The 25524-nt window shown below is 36.5% G+C and overlaps 1 protein-coding gene across 2 annotated transcripts in view; it reads left to right on the forward strand.

Moving 5' to 3' along the window:
- The window catches only part of adamts3 (ADAM metallopeptidase with thrombospondin type 1 motif, 3), a 160715-nt gene that overhangs the window by 128902 nt on the left and 6289 nt on the right, over positions 1 to 25524 (forward strand). The window contains exons 16-21 of one of the 2 annotated variants that reach the window (XM_028032943.1): positions 291 to 371; positions 6979 to 7142; positions 9551 to 9707; positions 11005 to 11137; positions 22078 to 22285; positions 25082 to 25214. In XM_028032943.1, the coding sequence (XP_027888744.1) occupies positions 291 to 371; positions 6979 to 7142; positions 9551 to 9707; positions 11005 to 11137; positions 22078 to 22285; positions 25082 to 25214 (876 nt within the window). The remainder of the gene's footprint in view (positions 1 to 290; positions 372 to 6978; positions 7143 to 9550; positions 9708 to 11004; positions 11138 to 22077; positions 22286 to 25081; positions 25215 to 25524) is intronic. The other variant, XM_028032944.1, reaches the window with a different exon arrangement.

Genomic DNA, 25524 nt, shown 5'->3' on the forward strand with positions numbered 1-25524 from the left:
TTGTCGGCTATATAATGTATTGATGTATTTGCTCTAGAAACTATATCAAAAGTACTTTGTATGACTTTGTGTTTTTGCAGTGTTAGGCCTGTTTCAATGTGTTTTCTGTTTTTTTTACTTTCTCTCTTCTTCAAACGTTGCTGCGTAGATCCAGAGTGAAAAAAACTTCTGCAGAAGTCTGATGTCCACTGCTGCAAACAAAGAGTTTAGTTCTAGAACTGCTTAACTTTTCTGTATCCTCTCATCTTCCCTAACCTCCCGCTTCTGCTGCTGCTGCGAACTCGCCGAAGGTTACCTTAAGATGTTTCATGTTCCTCCTGGAGCTAGACACGTGCTGATCCAGGAACGCGAGGCCGGCCCGCAGATCCTGGGTAAGTGGCTTCCCGCCAGACGCCTCGGCCCGTCCTCACCGCCTCGCTGGAGCTCTAACTGGAGAATGTTCCCTAAATTCAGAGATTAGAAGCTCTGCATAATTTATCTCTTGTCATTTTCCCGGCCCGAGAGAATCCACTTGCTCATTTATTATTCATAAACCTATTAAAGAATCGCTTTTGGGTTCCATCGCTTGTAAAAATATGTTTTTAGAGTTTGAGTCCACAGATATTTCTGGCCACATTTCGGATGAGTTGGCCTTATTTAAGCTCAGATTAACAGAAAGAGTCGGGGTGAAGCCGCTTCATGTCTCTAATTAGGTAATAAAACCTCTAATGAAGACGTTGAACACTGAAAGGTTGCTGAGAGACCATGGAAAGCTAGCCGGCTAAATGACTTGGCAAATACCACAACGCATTTTAATGTTCAGATGAGCAAAGAAATCTTCAAAGCAATAATTGCCTGAAGGCGAAAATGATCAGCGGAGAGTTTCACAGCTTTACTAGAGCTGTGATGCAAGTTTTTCTCCTCTGTCTGATAAAATGAGTCACAGAAGTTTTGGGTTAAAAGTTAAAGTTATGTTCAAAGTCACAGAGTTGGAATTTGCTCAGTTGTTTTCCACGTTATGTTTGCTCTATCAAATCTCTGGAAGCTGAAATACCGAAACGCAGGGCTCCTCACTACGCGATTACCTTATAATTTATTTTTTTGTTTTGATTTTATATTTTAGTTTCATTTTCAATCATTTTTCAAATGTGTTTTTATTTAAATCAGAGGTGCTCAACATGGGGGTCGTAACACCTGGGGGGCCACGGCTGTACTGCAGGAAGGCTGTGAAATTTCAGATTAAACATGTTTTGTATATTTTTTTCAAAACTCAAAGTTGTGTCTTTAAATACATATTAACATTCATGGTAATCCAACATGTAACAAATTGGTAGGAGGCATAAATAATATATATTCATTTTTGTGCGCATTATATTCAGGTATATTTGGTGTTTGAACTGTTAAAACGTTGCGTGCATTATGTAAAAACATGCTTAAACCTATTTTCTCATCATCTGACTTTAAACCAGATAATCTCTCCATTATTCTGGCGTTTAGGAAAAAATAAATAGCTATGATTGTTTGCAACCTTTGGAATTGAAGAGGAAGCACCGGGTGCAACACGAGATGTAGAAAATAAATCAAGGAACCAACAAACTTGAAAACCCAACAACTCAACATAAAAGTAATTTATGTTCATTGCTTTACTTTAGGACTTAAACAGAAAGGAAGCAATAAATGGTAGGGTCTCCAAGGCCAAAGCAACAGAGACAAATACCCAATAAAGTGATGTTTTTATCTGTCAAAACAAAAGTTTCATACCTGAACGCCCTGGCTGGCCAGGTTCTGTTCTGTTCTTTTTCTGGCCACAAACAGAAGAAACAGCAGAGAATCCATAACAAGATATCTTCAATAATTCACAAAGCAAAAAGCTCTAATCACAGAATCGCAGTCAGGACAAAAGATGAAGTTTTAACAAAACGTCCTGAAGTTTCAGCTTTTCCAACAGACCTGCAAACAATCGAGAGAAGAAAAGAAAACGGCTCATTCTGGTCAGAGAGCCCCTAGAGGTCAGAGGACGTAACTATGGTAACCCCAACTGACCTGGAGAAGTTTGGTCCGATTATCATAATCGACCTCCCTGCACTTCAAAAACACAAAATGTTACCCAGTGTTTTTCTTCAGTTTTTAGTGTAAATATCTTAGTACACCTGAAATAAGACAAAACTAACTGAGAAGTTAAGTTTCAGCAAGAAATGGAAGCTTGTTTAAGTAAATAATTACATAATGTTGATGAAAAAGTTCTAGTTCCATTGGTAGATTATAAAATGGGAAAAATGTCTTATAAGTGAAATAATCAGCCTATTAACATCTATTTCGTGCTGAAAAATACATCTAAATTAGTTTTGTCTTATTTCAGGTGCACTAAGATATTTGCACTAGAAACTAAACCAAAGGACTTTGTAAGATTTTGTTTCTGCAGTGGGAAAACTTTAACTTTAATTTATGTCACATTGTCTTAACTTCCCATTTCATTTCTGTTTTTTTGATGAACCGCTGAATCCTCAGTGTTTTCATTTACTTCTACAAATAAAAGCCAAATTAGATATCAGTTTTATGCCAGGTTCTTTTAATATAAATAAATAAAATATATAAAAAATATATTAGTTTTACAGCTCTGAGTTTAGAGATTGTTTTTACTTAAACAGTTTGCAGAATCAGATCTTTTGCTTCACAAGTCAAATTTCTCAGGTCAGGTCTTATTTTAAGGACTTGTTGTTCTTTTTAAGCTGCAAACTTTATAAAAATAAAAATAAATATGTTTCTAAATTTCATGTTAGTATTTTTACATATGACTTTCCCCTTTCTGTGTTTTTATTAATTGTGATACATCTGGAACAAGTAATTCTTCCATCTTTCCTTAACGCTCATTGCAGATTAAAAACATCTTCAAAGCTGTAACTTGTTTCCCAAAACAACTCAACATTTATTCTGTGAAAGCTTATCGGAGCAGCAGGATTCGGTTGTTCAACGGATAAACAACTGAATGCATTAAAGATGCAGTTTATCTTTTCCCTTCATGTTTTGGAAATGACTCAATGAAAGTATAATTTATTTAGCTCTGTGACGTTTAGAACAAAAATAATCTCTGACTAAAGCTGAGAGACGGTCTTTGAAGTAAACTCAGGTAAGATGACAAAAATAACTAATTACTGTTATTTTCTGTCTGTAGAGTAAAAATAAAAAATAAGAAAGTGAACAATTTAAACAGATAAACTCTGGAGTGAACTAAACCAGCTGATTTAAAGTCTTCTGGGCTGAATGATGAATACATTTGAAATGTTCTGCTCCTGAAATAAATTCTGACCTGAAGATATTTTTTTAAACCAAAATGTAAACCTTAACATTTATGTAACATCACACTTTCGACAACTTTTATTTTACTTCATGCTGGATTTTTTTAATTTTTCTTTAAAGAGCAAAAAACAAAAGGTCAGTTTTTGTCCCACAGGTGTTTATGCATCTGATAAATATCAGATCAGTCTGAGTTTTCTTTGTCAAAACTGTTTTTTTATGATTAAAGTAGCAGAAAGAGACTTTTAAGCGGCAAGTTTTAAATGCCTACTGACATTTTAAACAGTGAAGTACAATTATTTCTGAAAAAAGCTACAAAGGCCCAGCAAAAAGAATGGACAACTTAAAATGACTCAAAACAGAAAACTGAAGAAATTAAATGGTTTAAAGTTTATTACTCTACGTAATTTGAGTATTTTTCAACACAATTTAAACACCCAGTTTGTAGCTAAAGAAACTAGAAAAAAAGTGAAGCAACTTTTGCAGAAAGTTATTAAATGTTGAGGTTTAACCTGCGAGTTCATTGGATGTTGGAGTCGATGTTTCCCTTCTGCCACATGCAGAAACGCTGCTGCCCTGTTTTTGGGTCTGAGGTGAAAAACCGTCCTGAATCCTTTTCAGACACCTGGAACAATTATTTCTACGGAGCAGAGAGAATCGGCGCCACCCGGCTTCTTATCGGCGCTCAATTGAAAAGCTAGCATCTGTGAGGAACCTTTGTGCACGTCGAATGGATCGCTCTCACGTCCGTAAAGGCAGCAGCGGTGCCAAACAACGAGCAGAAATGGTTCTAGAACGACACGCACATGGCTGTCTGCTGCCTCTTTGTCGTGGGAAGGGTTCGCTTCTTTCAGGCGGAGCAACAGGAAACATTCTGGCTTCAGAACAGAAGAACCGTCATGGCCGCCGCAAACCGCCGGGGAAAACTATTGGCACCGTTTGCAACAAGAGAAAACTCTGAATGGAGGCGAAACTGTTGAGCAAATGGAATCACAAACCAGCTAAAACAGTTCTTTAAAGGGGCGTTTTCATCTGAAGGAGAGTTATCTTCTTAATATGTTTCGTCTTTTGGACATTCATCCAGCATGCAGAACGTTACTGAAACACAAAATCCAAAATACTCAACATTTATGGATTCATGTAGCATCACAGATTTATTTTTTTTTTTCAGGAAGTTCTACTTTCATCATTAAATAAATCAAATTATTTTATTGAAAATGTGTAAATAATTACATTTAGTTTAAATTATAAACCTAAAAAATATTTATTGGTCTAATAAACGGAATAATACATAAATATATTCTAATAAATAAAACACAATTTATAGCTGGATAAATATGAAGTGATTTAATTATTCCTTCAATTTTTAAACAAATTGCATTTTTGTTTTCTTAAGGACTTTAATAAAATAAACATTACAATAATGCCTTAAATACTAAAATTCATCAACATTATTTTATGCCTTCTGTCAATTTGTTACATGTTGAACTAATGTTAATATAAAAATACACAAAAATGTTTCATCAGAAATGTCACGACCGTCTTAACGAACCTCCACGGCCCGCCTTTGTGTCACGACCCCCATGTTGAACACCTCTGATTTAAATAATAAAACTCTTTTTAAAAAGTAAAGAAAACTGAAAATTTAACTAAAAAAATTTTATCAAACAAGAAAAATAATAAATAATTCTAAAAAAAAAATTGTTGGAATCAGATTTCTACCCGTTGATTTCATCCGTCCACTCCGACTCTGTTCCTCGTTTTCCTTTGTTTACTGTTTTTGCCTTCGTTGTTGACAGTTCAGCCCGCAGCCTGCCGGGATCCCAGCATGAAAGAGAAATGCTTCACAACTGATTACCTTTATTTCTTTTATTCCCTGTGGCTGTGCGGAAAATCGATACTGCAGCACAGAAACGGGACCGAACAAAACACGAACCCAGCAGCTGAAAACATTTCACAGAGTCCGACCCGCTCATGTGAAGCATCTGAAAACTAACGACCCGCGCAGCATCAGACCCGCTCCTCTTCATCAGTAAACGCTCTTCATCCGCCGTCATTAACTGAAAATGACGCTGAGAGAAAGATTACTGCCTGCTTATTCTTCAAACTGCTGTTTTTCTTAAAACTCACATCTCCCGTCATGATGTCAATGTTACAAAATATCAGAGCGCTGCCTTGAACCTAAACCAATAATCAGGAAATGGACTGGTTGCCCCTGGTGCACCTACTAACTGATGAGAAGTCACATCAACTGTGGGGTTTTAATGACCACAAAAGAAATTTTGATTTTCAGAATAAATGATTGTACAGGTGCTCATTAAATCCTGCTTCATCCTGCTGGAAAAACAACTCCTACAGAGGCTTATTGTCCTTATTTTTCCTAAGAACAATAAATCACCTCGCTGAGTTTTGAAGCAAACTGAGCTGCTTTCACCATCTGCAGTAAAAGTCCTGGCAGAAAAAGAAAATCCAAACTGCAAATTGATTTCTCGTCTGTAACGACTGTTTATTTATGAATCGACGCAATTCATAAATTTACCCCTTAAAATGCCAAAAGTGATGATCAGTCTCTAGTTTTCAGTCTGGTAGTCACAACATTTAAGTGAATCTCATTAATGGAAGTGATTTAGTCGTCAATAAGGCCAAACAATCAGTTTTTCAAGCCCATAAGTCATACTTTTATTAAACATAAACAACTTTTGTTTAGTTGTACATGAAAAATATATGTTGTTGTTTTTTCTTGTCTGTTCCCTTTTTTCAGCCTTATATTTCTAAATAATTCTCTTAAAATTTATTCCAGCACATTTTAATGTACATAATGCATTTTAGTTTAGATAATAATGATATATAAAAAATACATATGAGAAAATTGAGAGTTGAGACATTTAGAAAGAGATAAAATGACCAAAATCTTATTTTTTATCTCTGCAAAATCACAAATTCTTACCAACTAATTTACAAGAACATTTTCAGAAAAATATAGAAGTTTGCTTTAAGTCAATTATTCCTTAATATTGATAAAATTCTAGTTCTACTGGCTGCTTATAAAATGGGGAAAATGTCTTAAGTGAAAAACTCCACCAGTGGAACTTTTATTTTTATTAACATTAAAGAATTATTGACTTAAAACAAGGTGCTATATCTTTTAATAAAATGTACTTGTAAGTCAGTTTTCTTATTCTAAGTGTACAAAGATATTTGCATGCATTCAATGACTACAGTGACAATGAGGTTTTTTCACAATAAACTTCTTTATATTTCACAACTGGTTTTAAAAATAACTCAAAACACATTTTGGTCTCTGTAGAAATCTGCCCACAACTGTGAATTTTGACAAGTGCTTAAAAATTAAAGTCCCAGCTACAACAACATCAACATTTGTATGTCATTATCCATTTTATAATTTTTTCTTAGTAAAATTTAGAAGGTTTTTTTTTCACTGTTAGAAAGTTAGTTTGTGCACCAGAGAAAAAAGTGTCTAAAGCACAGTGCCTATTAAATATTTCTGATTAATGTTGATATTTAAATAATCTAAGCCCTATCATAACCTTATGCTTATGCAGTTAAGTGCAATCAGTGTTATTGTGTGTGATTAATTCAGACTTAAATGTTCAGGCAGATTTATAATTAATCAGAGCAGAGGTCGGGCTGGTAGAGGAGGTTTCTCCAGTCTGATGATTTCTCACACCGAATGACTGATTGCAGCAATCAAGAACCAGGCAACAGGACACTACATCCTCAACGGGAAGGGAGACGAGCTGAAGTCCAGGAGCTTCATTGACCTGGGAGTGGAGTGGCACTACAACCTGGAGGGAGACGTGGAGACGCTGCACACCGACGGACCTCTGCACGACCCCGTGGTGGTTCTGGTGAGGCGCTGCAGGGCAGAGGCTTCAGAAACAGATTCATGCCACTAAAACGTCAACAAAACGTCTCCTTACTTACCCAAAGTCAGATTTACACTGCAAAATCACAAAATCCTACCAAGTATTTTTGGTCTAGTTTCTAGTGCAAATATCTTAGTACACTTAAAATTAGACAAAACTAACATACAAGTAACTTTTCAGTAAGATACAGGAGCTTGTTTTAAGTAAATAATTCCTCAATATTGATTAAAAAGTTCTAGTTCCATTAGTAGATTATTTTACTTATAACATTAGAAAAATATCATGTTATACGTGAAATAATCTGCCAATGGAACTAGAACATTTTAATCTATTGAGGAATTGACTTAAAACAAGCTCCTGTATCTTACTGAAAAGTTACTTGTGTCCTATTTCAAGTTTACTAAGATTCAGTATTTGAGCTGGAAACTAGACCAAGATTACTTGACAATATTTAATGTTTTAGCAGTGCAGGCATTTTAAAAATGTAATTTTCAAGTGTTTTCAACACATTAAAGTGGATCTATTAGGATATATTTACATTTTGTTCTTACATTTGAGTCTAACTGCTTATAAAAACAGTCCAAGCACTTAAAAAACCACCCAGAAGTTTTTTTGTTTGTCTGGAAAATGAGCCGTTACAAAAACATCTTGATTGTTTGGTTTTTGGACAGGTATTGCACTGTTACCTAGCAACCCCAGTGAAGCTCCACCCTGTCACCTAGCAACCCAAGCTGAGCTCCAGCACGTTTGGTCAGCTGGTTTTGTTGTGGACTTTCCATTTAGAAACCACTTGCTGCTTCCTTGTTGGTTGTGCAGGAGGCTCCACTTCTGCATTTCAAAGATGTACAGTTGTATAATTATTCATCCATTTGCAACCATTTTCACATTGAGTTGAGTTTGGGAGGCGTGGCCAGCAGCAGCTTATTTGGATTTAAAGTGACAGAGGCCCTAAAACGGCTCGAAATAGGCAAAACTGAGCAAACTAAAGTCTCATCCTCTAATGATTTTGTGTAAAGAATTGAACAAATATGTTTTGTATTGACCATAGACAGATTCTAACCTGATCAAGGACCAATAATTGGTCACCTTTAACATGTAGATATCACCACTTCTGTTTACACTTCAAACAGTCATTGTTTTTAACCAATAAGATCACATATAGTCGTCTTCTGTGACATTTTACTAGGTTGACACACAGAGATGACGTTATGTTAATCTTTTAAGTGCTATCCTGTCGTTCTAAGCCCAAAGCAAAAACTGTGCCCACATTCTCGGCACCAAATGGAGCCTGTTCCCAGTTGGACTCCAACGATTCTGCTTGCTTGATCCTGACCTGATCATAATTATGGCCAGGATTATGATCCTTCTGTCTGTGATTTTCATTTATGTTCTGATCTTCTAACCCAGGAAAGTCAAAATCATTTTCATTCTGGGCAACATCAAGATCATAAATGTTCTGAAAGGTTGGTTGTGCCAGAATGCACAGATAAAAACTGATCAAATATGGATAAATAGATGACTCTGCATTCGCTAAGTACTTCTTAAATTAAATAATATTGAACATCCAGGATTTCATGATTGTTTTTGTGATTTTGCTATAAAAATCAAAGATTTTGAGGATTTGATGATTTGAAAAAATTTGCAGTATTTGCGCTTACGTATGACTTTTTGTTAAATGCGACTTTTTGTTACTCCTCATATTGATAACCGACTGTACCCTGACATCAAGTGCAGTAAAAAGTAAGAAATACTGCGGCCTGCAGGTGGGAGTTAGCAGTCATTTAAATCCAATGTTTGTGTTAATTGTTGTGGAAAATTTTGAATAATCTCACAAATATACATTAGTGCGAAACACAACAAAAACCTGTAGGCGTCTGAGTTTAGAGGGCCCTATAAAAAGTTATGACGGGCCGGATGTGGCCCCCGGGCCTTCAGTTTGATAGGTGTTTAACTCCAGTTTTAGCAGTGTAATTTAATCTGAAGATTATTCTGAGACAAAGTGAAAAGGTTTCTATGAACCATTTTTCATGAGTCATTGAGTCGTGACTATGTTATTATTCAGAGTTGCTCTGATGTATTTCAGTAGAAAGATAATAGCTTGTGTTTTTATTAAAGACAACACAGAAGTAGACAAGTAAAGAGGGAGTATCACTTCACCTTCTGGTGTCGCAGTGCTTTCTCTAACCATTCACTCTCCTCCAATTACCCGTCTCATCACGAGCCAATTACCTTAGCATGGTTGCACAAAGAGCCATCCTGGCTTTATTTTCCCCTCCTATTGAAATCATCCACAGTTTATTTGAACAGCTCCAGTCTCTCACTGCAGATTTGCAGTATGGATCAGGCTGTGACGCGCCGGCTTTCGCTTTTGCTCTCTTCCTGGTTTGTAGATTATACCGAAGGACAATGAGACACGATCCACGTTAATGTACAAGTACATCATCCACGAGGACTCGGTGCCGGTCAACAACAACAACGTGATCCAGGAGGAAGCATACGAGTGGGCTCTGAAGAGCTGGTCGCCGTGCTCAAAGCCCTGCTCTGGAGGTAAATCATCACATTATCCTTCAAAGGTCTCAGAGGGACGTGACTGCTGACACACATTAACATCTTCCACTTTAAGTCCCACTCCGCCAAGCAGCAGTTTATAAATATGATCCCAGTTTAATTCTCACACTTTAAACGAGTTGAATAAGTATGATGGAGTATTAGTGCCATACTAGGAGGAAATAAAAATATTAAATTATGACTATAAAGTCCTAAATTTACAAGAATAAAGTCATAATATTACAAAATAAAGTTGTAACATGATAATAAACACAAAATATTTTAAACATAAAGTCCTGAAATTCACAAGAATAAAGTCATAATATTACAAATATAGTCGTATGAGAATAGTCATAATATTACGAGAATGAAGAGGCATTATGATAAGCACATAATGTTGCAAATATGGTAATAAAACTACAAGAAATAAGTCATATTTTACAAAAACAAAGTCATAATATTAAGAGAATAAATTTTTAATGTTATAATAAACTCGTATTTTGAGAATAAAGTCATAAAAATACGAGAATAAAGTACATAATCCACAATAAAGCTTGGTTTTATTTTAAATTTTTTTTTTTTTTTTTTGGACATATTTTTGCCTTGCACGTTCTATTAACTTATCGATTTTGGCCCACATGACATGAAGTTTGGACTTCCCTGTTCTAAAGACTTTCCTTATGATTTGTTTTCTCTTTCCTGATTTACGGACAGTCAGTCAGTCAGTAGGTTGTTATAAATCATCTGACGCCTCATCTGAATAATTATTTGCTCTCCAATCGTTTTAATCACTTGATGGGACCCATCTGTTGGTTTTTGAGTGCAGCCGCTCTGCCTGCTGTGGTTAAGGATCTTTTCATCCTCTCCACTGTCTGCTCAGTATCTGATGCTCTGCAGTATGAACCAAAAATAATTCAGCTTGTTTATTAATTGGATCAGTAGCTGCAGTAGCAGCTCAGTAAGGAGGGGGAAGAGATCGATATTTTCACAAATTATCTGTATCATAACAAACTGTCACAACATGGTGACAGTTTAACAATATGTAAAATATACATATAAATATATTTTAATAAAAGTTACATACTGCAGCTTTAAGCCTTGGAGCCTGGATACATAAAAATGTAAGATTTCCCTGCTGAGGTGGAGATATTTATGTCTGACAACACGATCCTGCTTCTGGGGCTCTGAGGCTGATTATTGCTGCCGTTTAAACCATTTAATAAATGTCTTCGAATCAATTGCTTCCTTTTTACGCACTGCCAAGCAGTCCGTAATTAAAGAGTCTCCTCTTTCCCAGGGTTTCAGTACACCAAGTACGGCTGTAGGAAAAAGGGAGACACAAAGATGGTCCACCGCGGATACTGTGAGGTGAACAAGAAGCCGAAGCCGATCCGCCGAATGTGTAACCTTCAGGACTGCACTCAGCCTCAGTGAGTACAGCTTTCAGTCACAAAGCGCAAAAATCCAAAGATTACAGTTCAATAAAAGGATACAAATGTTATTTACCTAAATGTAATTCTCTTTTTTTCTGAGATTTAGAGAGAAGTTGAAATAAAAAACTTATCCTGTTAAAATCAGCTCTGTTTTTTTAATCTGTATAACGTTTGGTTTACATTGGACTCATTATTTCTCAAACTACAAAAATAAAATTGTTAAGAGAAAGGGATGCTAAAAAACAGTATAAAAAAGTGAAGATTTAATGCAGGTGTTGCACAAGAGTGAAAAAGAAACATAAAACTTTTTATGTTTTCTACACAGAAACAGGATATAAACTCCCTTTGCTACTCATGGTGCTGAAAGTCAGCTTTAGGTTCAGCATTCATTACTTTGTTTACTTCTAAATTCATTGAACATTCAAAAAATGTCCTTGCACTTTGAACGACCTAGCTCACAACAGACGTAAAAAATGTGATGTAACAAACCGAATGAAATTTTTTTATGAATACTTGTAGAGTTACACTCTAATTATAATATCAACAGTTGCATTTGTTTTGCCAGGTAAAACAAAGTCACGTAAAAAGACTTGATTATTTGAAAAGATTTCATAAATTGCTAACATCTTGATTAAAATAATAATTTTCCATGTTTGTTTGTAAAGGTTGGTTTCATTTGGCTGCCAGTCAAGATCAGTGTGTGCCAAAGCAGAAGTGACGGCGCCTTAGCTCTAAAACCTCCTCAGTTTTCACCGGGTTTCATTTGCATAATGTATGCAGATGTTTGCTTCAGAAATGCGCGTCCAAATTACCGGTGTTTGTTAGGCAGACATGGCCGTCTGCCCTGACGATACGTTGATAAGACAATGGAGGTAATTTACAAACTAATGAAAGCGGCGAAATTGCTGCTTCCATTTCTGTTTAAGTCTAATGCATCATTTGGGACAGTTTAGCATGCATATACAGAGAGGCTTATTTACTCGCTAATGTTTTGAACCTTTTCTCAATAACCCCGAAGTCTGAGAGAATGATTTCACGCTGAACGTAGATGCTGTAGACAGACTGTAAATCCTTTCATTTTCCTTCTGCTTTTGCAAGAGTTTGAACTGGAGCTCCGTAGCTGTACCTGTATTCTCTACCAGAATGAATAAATACAGACATTTAACTTGCCTCTGATGCATGTAAGGAGGAGTGACTGTCTGCTAGTGCTGTTGAAACCTATTAGGAAGCACCAGAGCGTTATGTCAGATCAATACTCCCTGGTTTTAAGCAGAGCTGAAAGAGAAACTATGGATTCTACGGGTTTCTGAAGGGAAGATTAATCGTGTTTTTCATGAGATCGTTGCTGTTTGATAAAATCCCAAGTTGCTGCTGAACTTCAGACTTTTTACAAACTTCCTCAGAGCCGAGGTTTGATGCAGTTTTCACTCAGATGTTTTTATTTGAAATACTTTGAGGGGTTTTTTCTGCAAACAGATTAACTGAAGTAACTTTAAGCCTGTAATTCAAAGTGCTTAAATGATGAAAACATAAAGTTGCAGTGACATAATGAAGGGTAATAAAATTGTACTACAGACTAAAATATATTATTATAAAGAGTACACAGATTTTAGCTTTGATTTAAAGGAAATCCTTTAAGTGTTTCGGACCATCAAAAGGGTTGGGAATCTCTTCATTGTAGTTTGATAAACTTGGGGCCCAAAAACAGCATCTTGCTCTGGGCCCCCATAAAGCTAGAAATGGCCCTGTTAGCATAAAGCTAAACTGAAACACTCTCAGTACCCTCCATTATCATCTGATGTTTGAAGACTTGATCTTTAAAAATGTAATCTGAGAATCCATCACGCAACCAAACAGGATATTTCACTATTTGTCCTGACGACAGCATGAGATGGTGCTTGGCTATAGTTCTAAGGGTAACCCTAACCCTAACCCTAAAGCTCTCCGTTGGATGGTGAGTCTTTATCACCAAACCTTTAATCTTCCCAGGGTTTATCTGCTCTGAGCATTTTGCCTGTGTTGCTGTTTTTTCCGTTAAACCCGCTCCTCCTCTGACACCTAATGCCTGCAGGAGTGTTGCTGATTGTGAGAGTGAGTGGAACACTGCTGAACTTTCAAAAATAAAAACCTGTGATTTTCAGCTATAAAAGCAGCATACACCGCCAGGACAAGGCCAACAAGAAGAAGGTCTCACAAAAAAAGCTTTAGCTTTGATTATGGCGTCCATTCGCTGTGTTTCCATAAGCTTCTGTCACAAGAGCTGATTCCATCCTGTGTTGCATTAGTTTTCACCTGTATTGATTATGGAGAAATCTGACTACTGATTGAATCTACGGTGGCCCTGAAGTGCAAACTACATCAACAAATCACTAAGCTCAATTACAAATTAACAAATCAGAACAGGAAGTTGTTTAATCCACTTTATTTATGGTTTTGTGTGGTTTGTATTTCCCGTTTATTTATTGTTTTTGGTTGTTTGCTTATTGGTCTTTCAGAGGGTAACCTTGCATAATTATGCTACCATCAATATATTACTTGAAAATGGTCTCAAAACAACAATATTATCGTTTATCGCAATAATTACTGGCATAATTTATCATCTAGCAAAATGAGTTATCGTGACAGGCCTAACCGAATGTTTACGGTCTCAGTCATTCAGGAAACATTCATGTTTTCCATCCACATTTTGGCCTAAAAGATGTTTCCACGCTTTCCTTCCAGTTTTTCTTCTCATCATTTTGAGAGTGATGCCTCCCAAAATTTCTTTTACAGATAAGCGTAAGAACTGTTCAACCCAATTTTTGTACTTTCTGCATCTCCTTGGATATTTTCTCTGCTTGATTCTTAAACCGTGCGACAGACTGGCGACCTGTCCGGGGTGTACCCCGCCTCTCGCCCGGAACGTAGCTGGAGATGGGCACCAGCAACCCTCCCGACCCCATTAGGGACAAGGGTGAACAGAAAATGGATGGATGGATGGATTCTTAAACCGACCAACACCTTTTCCACATGTTTATTTAGGGAATGAGAAGCTACTTATTACATCAGTTGGTGTTAAATAACATGTGGCCAGCTGAAGTAATTAACCAACAGGAGGCTCCTACCTACTTACTTTTGGTGAAAAATTATATTTTCTTTACAGAAGCTTCACTTTTGAGTTTATAGAAAGTCAGTCCAGAGTTCACCCAACTGTGTAAAATCTGTTCCCTGGACTTCTGCCTTCATTGAGGAGCAACTCAAACAGCATTTCAACATTTTGTTCTACAGAAATGTTATTTATTTCGAACATGATAAAAGTATAAAATCACACAGATGAACAAGGAATACAAAAGGCACATTTTTGTACCACAATAACATTAACATGCTTCTGACTTTCCAAACTGAAGAAACAAATAAACATTCATTTCTTCTTCTTAAAATGTGTCAACTTAAACATTTTGTGCCTCAGAACATAAGTGCTATTTAACATTCTAACATAAACAGTTTAATAATCTAAATTATTAATTCATCTGGAGAATTTTCTGCCTCTCTCTCCTCAAACGTTACAAAATAAAATCTATTACAGTTTAAGACCTTTTAAGTATTTTACCAAGTATTTTTATTCTAGTTTCTAGAGCAAATATCTTACTACACTTAAAAAAAAGACTAAACTAACTTACAAGTAATTTTTCAGCAAGATATAGAAGCTTGTTTAAGTCAATAATTTCTTAATAGTAATCATGAAAAAGTTATAGTTCTACTGGCAGATTATTTCACTTATTGGAAAAATGTTAGAAATGTTATAAACAAAATTATCTGCCAAGTATTTTCCCATAAATATTAAGAAATTATTTTCTTAAAATAAGCTCCTATTTCTTGCTGAAAAAGTTATTTGTAAGTTAGTTTTTACTTATTTCAAGTGTATGAAGCAAACCTGAGCAAAAATACTTGGTAAGATTTTAAGTTTTTGCAGTGTATGAAAAACCATCTTAGGACAAATAAGACAAAAAAAGTATAAAAGATAGTTTATATTTTTGGACAAAAAATGAGACTAATTACTTTTTTCTGCTTAAATAAATGAAATCTAATACATGTTTTACTAAGATGAATGCCACAGTCACCACAAGATACAGTTTTTATTATTATTATTTCTTGCTTATTTTTCAGGCTCGTTTTAAACTAAACTCAGTTAAAAAAAAAAAAGTCAGATTTTTTTCCACACAAATGTTAAAATGAATAGATTGAATATAATATTCTGCAAGTGTCGTGATAATTAAATGTAAGTTTATCTAAAAGGTCACCAAAGTATTAATTTGACCTTATGGTGAACCCGGATGCCTGTCATTTATAATGGAATTATAAAAAATGTATTAAATTAATGATCACATTCACGTTCTAATCACGTTCAGGAATAATTTCCTCTTTGGAGAAGATTGTTGGAAGAAAGACAAGTTAATGATGAAAACACATTATGTCAACTATTGAGGTCAAATCTCTTTAATCAAAAAAAAGAGAGAAATTTTTTAATTGACCAAATTCAGGAGGATTTCTTAACAGTTCAGCTCTGCTTTATGTCAGTGTGAGTCATATTGGAAAAGATCAATCAGAGAAAAACCAGCTGTGTGAAAAACAGCAGGTAGAAGCAGCACTTTGAGGCGATTCTGAGGAGATGAGCTGTTTGCCTGAGTGGTTTACTGTAAGGCAGAGCAGAGAGCTGCTGCTGACAGAAACGCTGCGAGTGCGTCTGCAGGAAGGAGGCTTGTTGGCAGCCGTCCCTGGAAACTGTTGCCAGCCTCACTCATCCGAATGGGGCCGCAGCGTGAGGCGGCTGCTTTAGGTTATCATGAACTTCAATGCTGTGAGAAAATGCAACGTAACGTTTGAGAGCGCTCACAGTGCGCTAATGTTAGCCACCGGCTGCTCTGTTCAGCTCCAGACCTGCAAAATAGGAAAAAAAACTTTCAACAACTTTCTTTAAACAAACTTTTATTTTTAAGTTGAAAAAAAAAATCTCATTAAATCCATAACTTTACGGTTTAGCTGTGGGACGGCATACATTATTAAAACAAAAACTTATTGCAAAAACATAAGAATGTACAACATGAGTTGTTGTTTAAACTGAGATATGCAACAAATAACACACTGAATTTTATTTACTGATTACTACAGCTCCAATACTTCTATATACTTAAGTACTTAATAGTTATTTTTAATGTAATGCACAGAGAAACATGAAAGGAGTTTAATTATCATCCCCATCTGTGAGGCTGAATTATTCAACTTATTTATAATACTTCATTTTCTGCACAAGTTTCCATGTTACAACATGTTTCCTGATTGTATTAAATTAGTCTCTTGGTTTGACTATCTTCAACAAATTAAATATAAGCAGGTATAGCCAACACCTGAATAAAATATACAACAATTATTATAAAGTTTATGTGGGAAGTTTTTAATAATAGACTGTCACCACATTTGATCAAATATTTAAAAAAACAGATTTTTTACATAAAATTTACATTGTGCAGCTTTAACTGAACTTTAAGTACAGTGACAGCAGCACACGAACCTCTTCAATCTACAGGTTTTTTAACATTTATTAACTATGAACAACAAATTCATCTTCAGATCCAATCAGCGCCATCACTGTAAATGTTTCCACCATCATGCGGAAAGTGGAGCGTTGAACGTCGACAGGGGGAAAATTATGACCCACTGGCTCCAAAGTAAGGATAACACTGGGGTCAAAAATAAAATCCCAGCATGCATCAGCCTGGAGAAAACCAGCGTTAAGGACCCAGGGGAGGATATTAGACGAACCTGGCTTTTCTTTACAACACTGGAGCCTGATCTGACTCACCAGCAGCAGCAGCAGCAGCAGCAGCAGCGTGCCTGATACTGGGCTCAAAAAGAGAAACAGAGTTATCTTTTTATTGAATTAGCCATGCTATGTCCCCCACCTGGCTCCATATGAAGAAGATCCTGTTAAACTTTGTGATTTTAACACAATGCTGTGTCTTTTCCAATGGTCAACTACATTTATCTTTAAATAAAGGAGAATATTTACCAGAATTTGTTGTATTCAGCAGGTAGTTTGATGGCGTAGTGCTAGTAGAAGGTAATAATTTCATTTCATTTCAATTTTTTATAAGCTACTTAACTTTGTCCTGTGAGTCATTCAGGCATAAAATGAGTCTAAAGCCCAAGGTAGTGGCCACAGTGGTCACCTAAATGACAACCTAATGAATTTTAAATTGCTTATTTAGTCACTTTGTGACTAGCAGATTGTCACAAGGACACATTTTTGGAAAACAATTAAATGCTAACAAGGTTTAGCAGACCGAAAGAAAAAAAAAAAAGATTCAGCAGCAAAAAGGTCGTTTCCAAAGAGCTGTCAGGTGAAACCAGATAACAGAAGAGGATGATCAACTCTATAATCAAATATCTATTTCAGTAAATATATATGTTCATCTGCGGTAGGTATGTCATCTACTTGTCAATTTCTCCTCATTTACAATATTTTATCATCAGCAGTCAGCAGAACTGGACTGAACATGAAGTAGAAAGCAGCCAAAGACAAACTTAGAAAGCCAGTGGAGTTATTTTCTATTTTTTAAAAGAAAACTCATTCGCTGTTTTGCTCCCTTGAAGCAGAGTAGAAAGAAATTAAGGGGATTTGAAAACGTTTTCTCAGAACTGTGTACAGAAAAGGAAGAAGATGGCAGCTTGCTGCGTTCTGACGCGAACCCAGAGATCATATATGTACAACTTCCTCTGATTACCGTTTATTACCGCAGAACTTTCTCATCTTCACTCAGTTCCTTTAATTAAACGTCATAAAAAGAAAACTTTTTTTCTGCTTTTGAACATGTTTCAGTGTTTTGTTCATTAGTGGAAAATGTATTACTGTGAATTAATGTGAGTCTCTTTTAGAAATTAATGTATATTTAAAGTTTAGTTAATTGAAATCACAACACATGCTGTATGACTTTACAAAAGAAAGTTAATTTAATTGAACTAAAGTCAATTACACACATTTGATCCTGGTGATCAGACAATGCAGTCAGTCAATAAAAAATTAAAATAACCAAATTAATCACGCTCTAGTGCTTTTTATGTGATCATCTTTTCGAACTTCAAATGTTTTCTATAAAGTTCTCATAAACATGCATATGAAAATGTCAGTTTTCTAGATTTCATTATTCAGGAGGACAGTGTAGAAGAAGTTATTTTATTTCAGACATTAATTTAAAAATGTTAATTTTAAGCTGTTTGTGCTTCTGTGGAAGGATACTTTATCGCAGTATGTAGGCTACATACAACCTTGATTTTATTATTTCACAGATGGAAAAACTGTCTTGTTATAAGTGAAATAATCTTTCAGTGGAATTGGTGCTTTTTATTAACATTAAGGAATTATTTATTTAATAACAAGCTGTGTTTGTAATAATAACGCTGCAAAAAGAAGCAAAAACTCAAGAGTTTATATAAATCCTAAACCCAAATATTACAGAACAAAATTTAATATAATCCAAGAAGACAATCCTTCATCAGTCGATCAGCAATGTAAGAAATACGAACTTATAAAAACACATTTACAAAATATTAATGGAAATTTAAATAAAATATGCAACAATGAAAAAGTGACAATCCTTTAATGAAGTACAGTTTTAAATAATGTTTAACTCTTTGCACTGGAAAGAAAACTGGTTTGATATTTAGGAAGATGAAGCTCTGAACTTTGGTGAATTAAGAAAGAGTGAAACTTGCTTGATTTAAAGTAGTGGGTCCTCTTCACTTCCACAACAAATCTTATAAACAAAAATACAAATTCGAAAAGCATTTATGTGGCTAATACTAAGAATCTATCAACAAGCTCCTATATCTTGCTGAAAACTTAGATTTGTCTTTTTCAAGTGTATTAAGATGTTTGCACTAGAATCTAAACTAAAAATACTTGGTAATATAAGCTTTGTTCATATTTGAAAGGTTAATTATTAGTTATCAGTTAGTTACCAAATCCGTATAATAGGAATCCATCCATCCATTTTCTACTGGGGTCTGGAGGTGCTGGTGCCGATCTCCGGCTACCGTTCCGGGCGCCCTGGACGGGTCGCCCTGGACGGGTCACCCTGGACGGATCGCCAGTCTGTCGCAATAACAGGGATATTTGACATTTTTGAAAAAAGAGGATTCTCCTGGTTGAACAAACGAACAGTTCCTGAACTGTTTGAACTCAGCTGGAGGGAAACATTTTAACTATGTCGTCTCTTTAATTTATCTTTTTTCTGTAGTCGAGCGTTAATTTGTCCTCCCACCAGCTCTCCTGCTGAGTTATTATTAATTTTGACATTTCAGATTTTCACTTTCAGGAATAGCTTTGAATAAAGTGGCATAAAAATAGGAAGCGACAGGTTAATTAGATTGTATTTCAGAGTCTGCTGATCTTGCTTTAGGTGAACATTTTAACGTAGTTTGTGACACTCTCTCCTTGAAGTTGTTTCTTTGGCAAAAACAAGAGCAAAGTGCTTCAGAAATATCAGTTTCCTGACAGTTTGAGCTTGTTTGCTCCCTTGTTGGTAATTTATTCTTTTATGAACATAGAATGTCGAGTCATTCATCTTTCCTTTGTCATTTGATTGCAAGCGATGGATGGAGCATCAGGCTGAACTTTGCTGGAAGCAGCAAACAGATATGAAGCTCATAAATACTCATAAAAATAGGGACATCTACCTAGAACATGGAAGCATTTGTTCTTGTTTGCCTGAGCGAACAAACTTGCTCCAGTAAAGGAATGTTTTCTCTGAAGGGAGTAAGCTAAGTGAATAAACTAAGAGAGTAAGCTAACTTAATAAGCCAAGTGAGTAAACAAACTGATTAAGCTAACTAAGCTAAGTGAGTAAACCAACTGAGGAAGTTAACTGAGGAAGCTAACTAAGTAAGCTAAGTAGGGAAGCAAAGTGAGTAAGTTAACTGAGAAAGCTAACTGAGGCAGCTAACTAGGGAAGCTAGGTGAGGAAGCTAACAGAGTAAACTAACTGAGGAAGCTAACTGAGGTAGCTAACAGAGTAACTAACTGACTAAGCTAACTGAGTAAACTGACTGAGGAAGCTAACTATGTAAGCTAAGAGAGTAAGGTAATTGAGGATGCAAACTGAATAAGTCAAGTAAGTAAGTGCACTGATTAAGCTAACTAAGCTAAGTGAGTAAGTTAACCGAGTAAGCTAAGTGAGGAATTTAAGTGAGAAAGCTAACTGACAAAGCTAAGTGAGTAAGCTAACTGAGAAAGCTAAGTGAGAAAGCTAACTGAATAAGCTAAGTGAGGAAACTAACTTCCCCTTGCAGAGCAGATGATTTGGGGGCAGAAGTGTGAGTCAGTGTTAGCTGCAGCTGTGGCAGCGAACAGCTGCAGAGCGTCGAGTCGAACAAAGATGACTGCCTTCCTCGCACGCTGTCATGATTAAAGGGATGTGTCGGATGTATCAGCAGCGTAGCAGCTTATTTGGAAAGGAACTACCATAAATAGCCGCTGGGCTTTGTTTTGTTTTGAACAGAGCCACATCTCCCAGGGAATAAATACATATTTTTCTGTGATGAAATACCTCAGTAAAGCCTTCAAGCCTTCTGGTGTTTTTTGGATTATTACCAGCTGGAATTAAAATGGCGATCAACCTAGCATATCTCCGCTTTAAAGGCATAAAAGATGTTCTATTCTGCAATGAACAAAACAAGAAAGACAGCTGACCTCAGGGTATATATCTATTTAACCAAACCACGTCTTTACTTCTTTGAACTCCTTTGCAAACTTTGTGCAGGTATCTGAAGCTTCTGCAGCTCCTTTAGCCTCCTGGCTGCTTCAGTGATCTTTAAGTTATTTAGCATTTTCCCAATTGGATATGGGTTTAAGCTTTTCTGACAAGGTCATTTTCTCTCATTTAAATATGTTCCCTTTAACCACTCAAGTGTTTTTATAAGAGAAAATTGTAATGGAAATCATTTTTAATGGAGAACTTCTGTCTGAGTTCAGAAGTTTCCCATTTTTATTATTATACACATTTCCATAAATCCTGAATAATTTTCTTTGCCATGCAGAAATGATCATTCGACCCTGGTATGTTCCAAACTTGACGGAAAACAGTTTCCTGATGACCAAAAAGCCTTTTTTAGTCTCATTAGCTCAGAGTAGCATCAATAATCATGCTTGCATTGCCTTTTGGTGAACTTAAGCCTTTTTGTTTTTTGATTTCTTCTTGAAGCGGAGCTGATTTATTTGTTTTTTACAGCGTTTTGAACCATGATCAATATGTAAAAAGATTTGGCTCGTGTTTTCTAACCTTGTGGGTTTATTGTTTGAGCCTGTGCACTCCTCTGATCTTCTCCAATTATTTATCCGAATAGTGAAAGATACAAATTTGACTTGCATTGTAATTTACAACACTAACAATATACTATAAATAAAGTATACTATAATAATAAAGTTTTCTATGAATACTACTGTCATATGTGCAAAAAAAGACTGTTTGTTCCTGGAACTTTCATTATGTTTTATGCACACATCAGTCATGCTGTAGCTATCATTAGTATTAATTCAAAGTCAAGGTGAGCAGGAAACCTCATAATTCTGATTTCATTCGTATAAATTGAATGCACCTCATTACAGGAGGTAACTCTTCCTTGAATTTGTGCTTTCTGTGTATGCTGATGAGTGGCTCATTTGCAACTTTTCCACCTCTTCTAAACATGCATCATTAGTTGAAATGTTAATAAATAAACATTATGTTCTGAAGTTTATTGTTTGCATCTTGTTCTTCTGCAAACTTTCTTTTTTAAAAACATGAAAACACCCAATAAAGGACAACTTGTGTACTTGTAGATGACAACATTTCTTTAAAGTTGTTTAGAAATTAGTTTTTACATCATAACTAGCCTCAGCGTTCTCCTTCTTTTAAATTCTGCAGATGGATCTCTGAAGACTGGGAGCATTGTACCAAAACCTGCGGCTCCCTGGGTTTCCAGATCCGGACGGTTCGCTGCATACATTTCCTCCATGACGACACCAGCCGCTCCATCCACAGCAAATACTGCAGCGGGGAGAAGCCGGAGAGCCGGAGACCCTGTAACAGAACCCCGTGTCCGGCCCAGTGGAGGACGGGCACCTGGTCTCAGGTACTCCAAAAGTTCTCTGACCAGAAAAAACTACGGCTTGTATAAAGTTCTGTCCTTGGTCTCAGTTCACATCACTGGTAAAATATCTTAAATGTTTTGTAAAGTAGTTCAGCAGTGGTTTTATTATGCTTACTTGATCAGGTTAGGATGAGTTTATGGTCTACACAAAACATGTTTGTCACATTTTCTTGTTCAAAATCCTGCTTGGATAATGAGATTTCTGTTTGGTCAGTTCTGCCTCTTTTTAAGCTGCTTTGAATCCAAATGAGCTGCTGCTGGTCACGGCCCCCTAATTCAACTTTTACACTTGCATGTTTTTCTTGAACAACCAACTTCAGAATTAGTTTAACAGACTGATAATTTCTTGATGCCACCTTAAGGAAGTCATTCAGTCCAGGACATGGATGAAGAGAGTCAGGTTGTGGTGAGGTGTATGGTTGGAGTCACTACTTGCGTTTCCATTAAAATTGGGCAAATTGGAGGCGTGCTGTGGTGCCGCAGGGGGTTAGCACGCCCCACGTTTGGAGGCCTTAGTCCTCGACGCGGACGTCGCGGGTTCGACTCCCAGTCCCGACGACCTTTACCGCATGTCTTCCCCCCTCTCCTCACCCTCCTTCCTGTCTGCCTACTGTACAAAAAAAAATATACGAGCCACTAGCGCCGCAAAACTCTTCAGAGAAAAAAAATGGAAAAAAAAAAAAAATTGGGCAAATTGAAATTAGGAAAATAGATTCACTCAATGGAAACACACCAAAAAAAAAAAAAAACTCAATAAAAGGTTTTTGCACTAGGATGAGGTGATTTTTAAGGTGTATTGAAATGGATATATTTCGCAAAACTGCAATGGAAACACTTTTTTCACATCACACAAGTGACAGTATCACCAACAGGATGTTACCGCTGGCAGAGACGACAAAGAAGAAGACAGGAAGGGGTTGGAGGGTGATGGTTTGCTTTTGGCTCCACCAGAACTCTCACATCACACAGTTTATAAAATGTTGTGTGTCATTCCAACGGGTTGAATCCAAATCTCTTCTGTAAAATCACCACAATTTCCCCAACTCTGCTTAGCGCCATGGCTACATTATGAATATATCTCATGTAACTGCTTACGTCCGTTGTCACCATGATTTTTTATTTCTTATGTGAACAAGCTTATTCAAGTGTGATTTCAATGTCATTGGAAACACCACAATTGTGAAATTGTGTTGGGGTTTTTTTACATTAACAAAATATAAACAAAGATTTGCACACATTTGCAGCTACTGATAGATTCAGTGTAACAGTTCAGAGGATCAGATCAGAGCAACAGCTACAGGCAGGCGGCTTGGACATAAAGACAGAGGAAAGTAGACATAGTTTGATCCTGTTCTGAGGACAGATGGCTGATTCCCTGGACAGAGGATGTCGGAAATGAAAAAGAGGAAAACCTCAGAGAAGATCCGAGGACATGGAGATGATTCTTGTAGCAGGAGAAGAGTCAAAGGATGGCGTGATACCGCATGAGGAGAGCAGCTAGAAAAATGTCCCATATGTCTGGAAAACACATTCTTTTACTGGGTGTCCTCATTTTTTCACATGATAGTTCCCTCCTGTACATGCACCGTTTGCCCTCAAACACTTAGTTCTTGTTTTTCATGCCATAGTTGCAAAAAGACTAAATATTAGGTGTTTTGTTTTACTCCAGGGATCTTCCTCACTCGCCGTAAATTTTTACATTTAAAATTTTTACCTTGAAATCTTTTTCATGGACAGCATTCAGGCAAAAGGAAACAGATTTCAAACATGAGCTCATATTTCCATCCAGGCCAGCTGGAGATCCGATTTTAACAGGCAGCCAGCAACATCCTGAAAGGAACATCCAGCAATTTAACAGCTGCTGCTGTAAGCGAATGTAGCTACTGATAAAAATAACACCTGTGTGATGTGATTTACACTCTATTAGTGGTGTCATTTTATTTGATAAGTACCTCTTAAAACTGTCATTCAGTTCATGAGGTAAATTTCTATTGTCTTGAGATTCGTTATGAAACCCTAATTGATCTTACTAAACAGTTCATTAGATGCATCAATATGGGCAAAATATTGGTCTTTTCTGCAGCACTTTTTTTGAAGGGCTGTGTATAAGACTGACATAACACCTGTCATGAACATGAAGGAGTCTAAATGAATCTTTATTACTGTTGTTGCATTAAAAGAGCTTTAAAAATGTCAACTTTGCATTATTTGGTAAATAATGACAATTTACTGCTAAATTGCAAATATCAACTTTGCATTAAAAGTGTCATTATTTACCAAATGACACTTTATGACAACAGTCACTCCCTCATGCCTGTGACAGCTGTTGTGTCAGTCTTATGTACACCCCTTCAATTAGAGTGTTACTGTATTTTCTATATAATAAAGTAATTTATCTTTGCTTCTGAGTAATTCAATAGTACACTTACACAATGGAAGTAACCAAAGTTGCCTACATCTTAAAGAAAGTCTTTCAAAAAGTTCAAAAAATCAATTCAGTCAATAGAAAGTTGCCTTATAAAGTAAATCTGGTTGGAAAGTCTCACAGCTTCCAGTTACCCAGCAGATGAAATGTTTTGGTGCTAACTGGTTGATTCTATTCCCTGCAGACTCCACCGTTCAGCCCTAACAAAGCGGGCTGGAGGTAAACACAATGTTGTGAGGCATTTAGCTTTCAGGTGGACGTGGAAGTCAGCTTGTTATCCTGGCCAATTACCCAGACGCTCACTGGCGCCTGTGTGACCTTCCTCCACTAATTTCTGCTCTTTCCGTGTCCAGTGCTCCGTGACGTGCGGAGAGGGGCTGGAGCGACGGCTGGTGACCTGCAAGACCGGAGATCAGTGCTACGGGGACAAGCCTGAGGCGGTGAGGCCGTGCAGACCGGGACCATGCCATGGTGAGCATGTCACAGGTTAGATTCCATTCAGTGACTTCTTCAGTTTGCTAATTTTTGACCATTTATCCTGAGGTCCATTTCATTTTTATAGATGGGCCATGTAAGTTTGTATTGTTTTTCCTCCCTTAAAGCTGAAGGATGTAACTTTTATAAAACAAAAAGTTTTTTCAATATTTGTTAAAACAATCTCCAGGTTGTGACAGTTTAGTATGAGACAGAAAATCTGTGAATAGATTGAGCTCCCCTCCCCGTGCCATCGAGAAACAATCAGTCAGCAGGTCTTAGCGCTGTCAATCAAGCCCGTGTTACGCCACAGCTAGCATAG

The sequence above is a fragment of the Xiphophorus couchianus genome, chromosome 12 (genome assembly GCF_001444195.1).
Source record: "Xiphophorus couchianus chromosome 12, X_couchianus-1.0, whole genome shotgun sequence".
Lineage (NCBI taxonomy): Eukaryota > Metazoa > Chordata > Actinopteri > Cyprinodontiformes > Poeciliidae > Xiphophorus > Xiphophorus couchianus.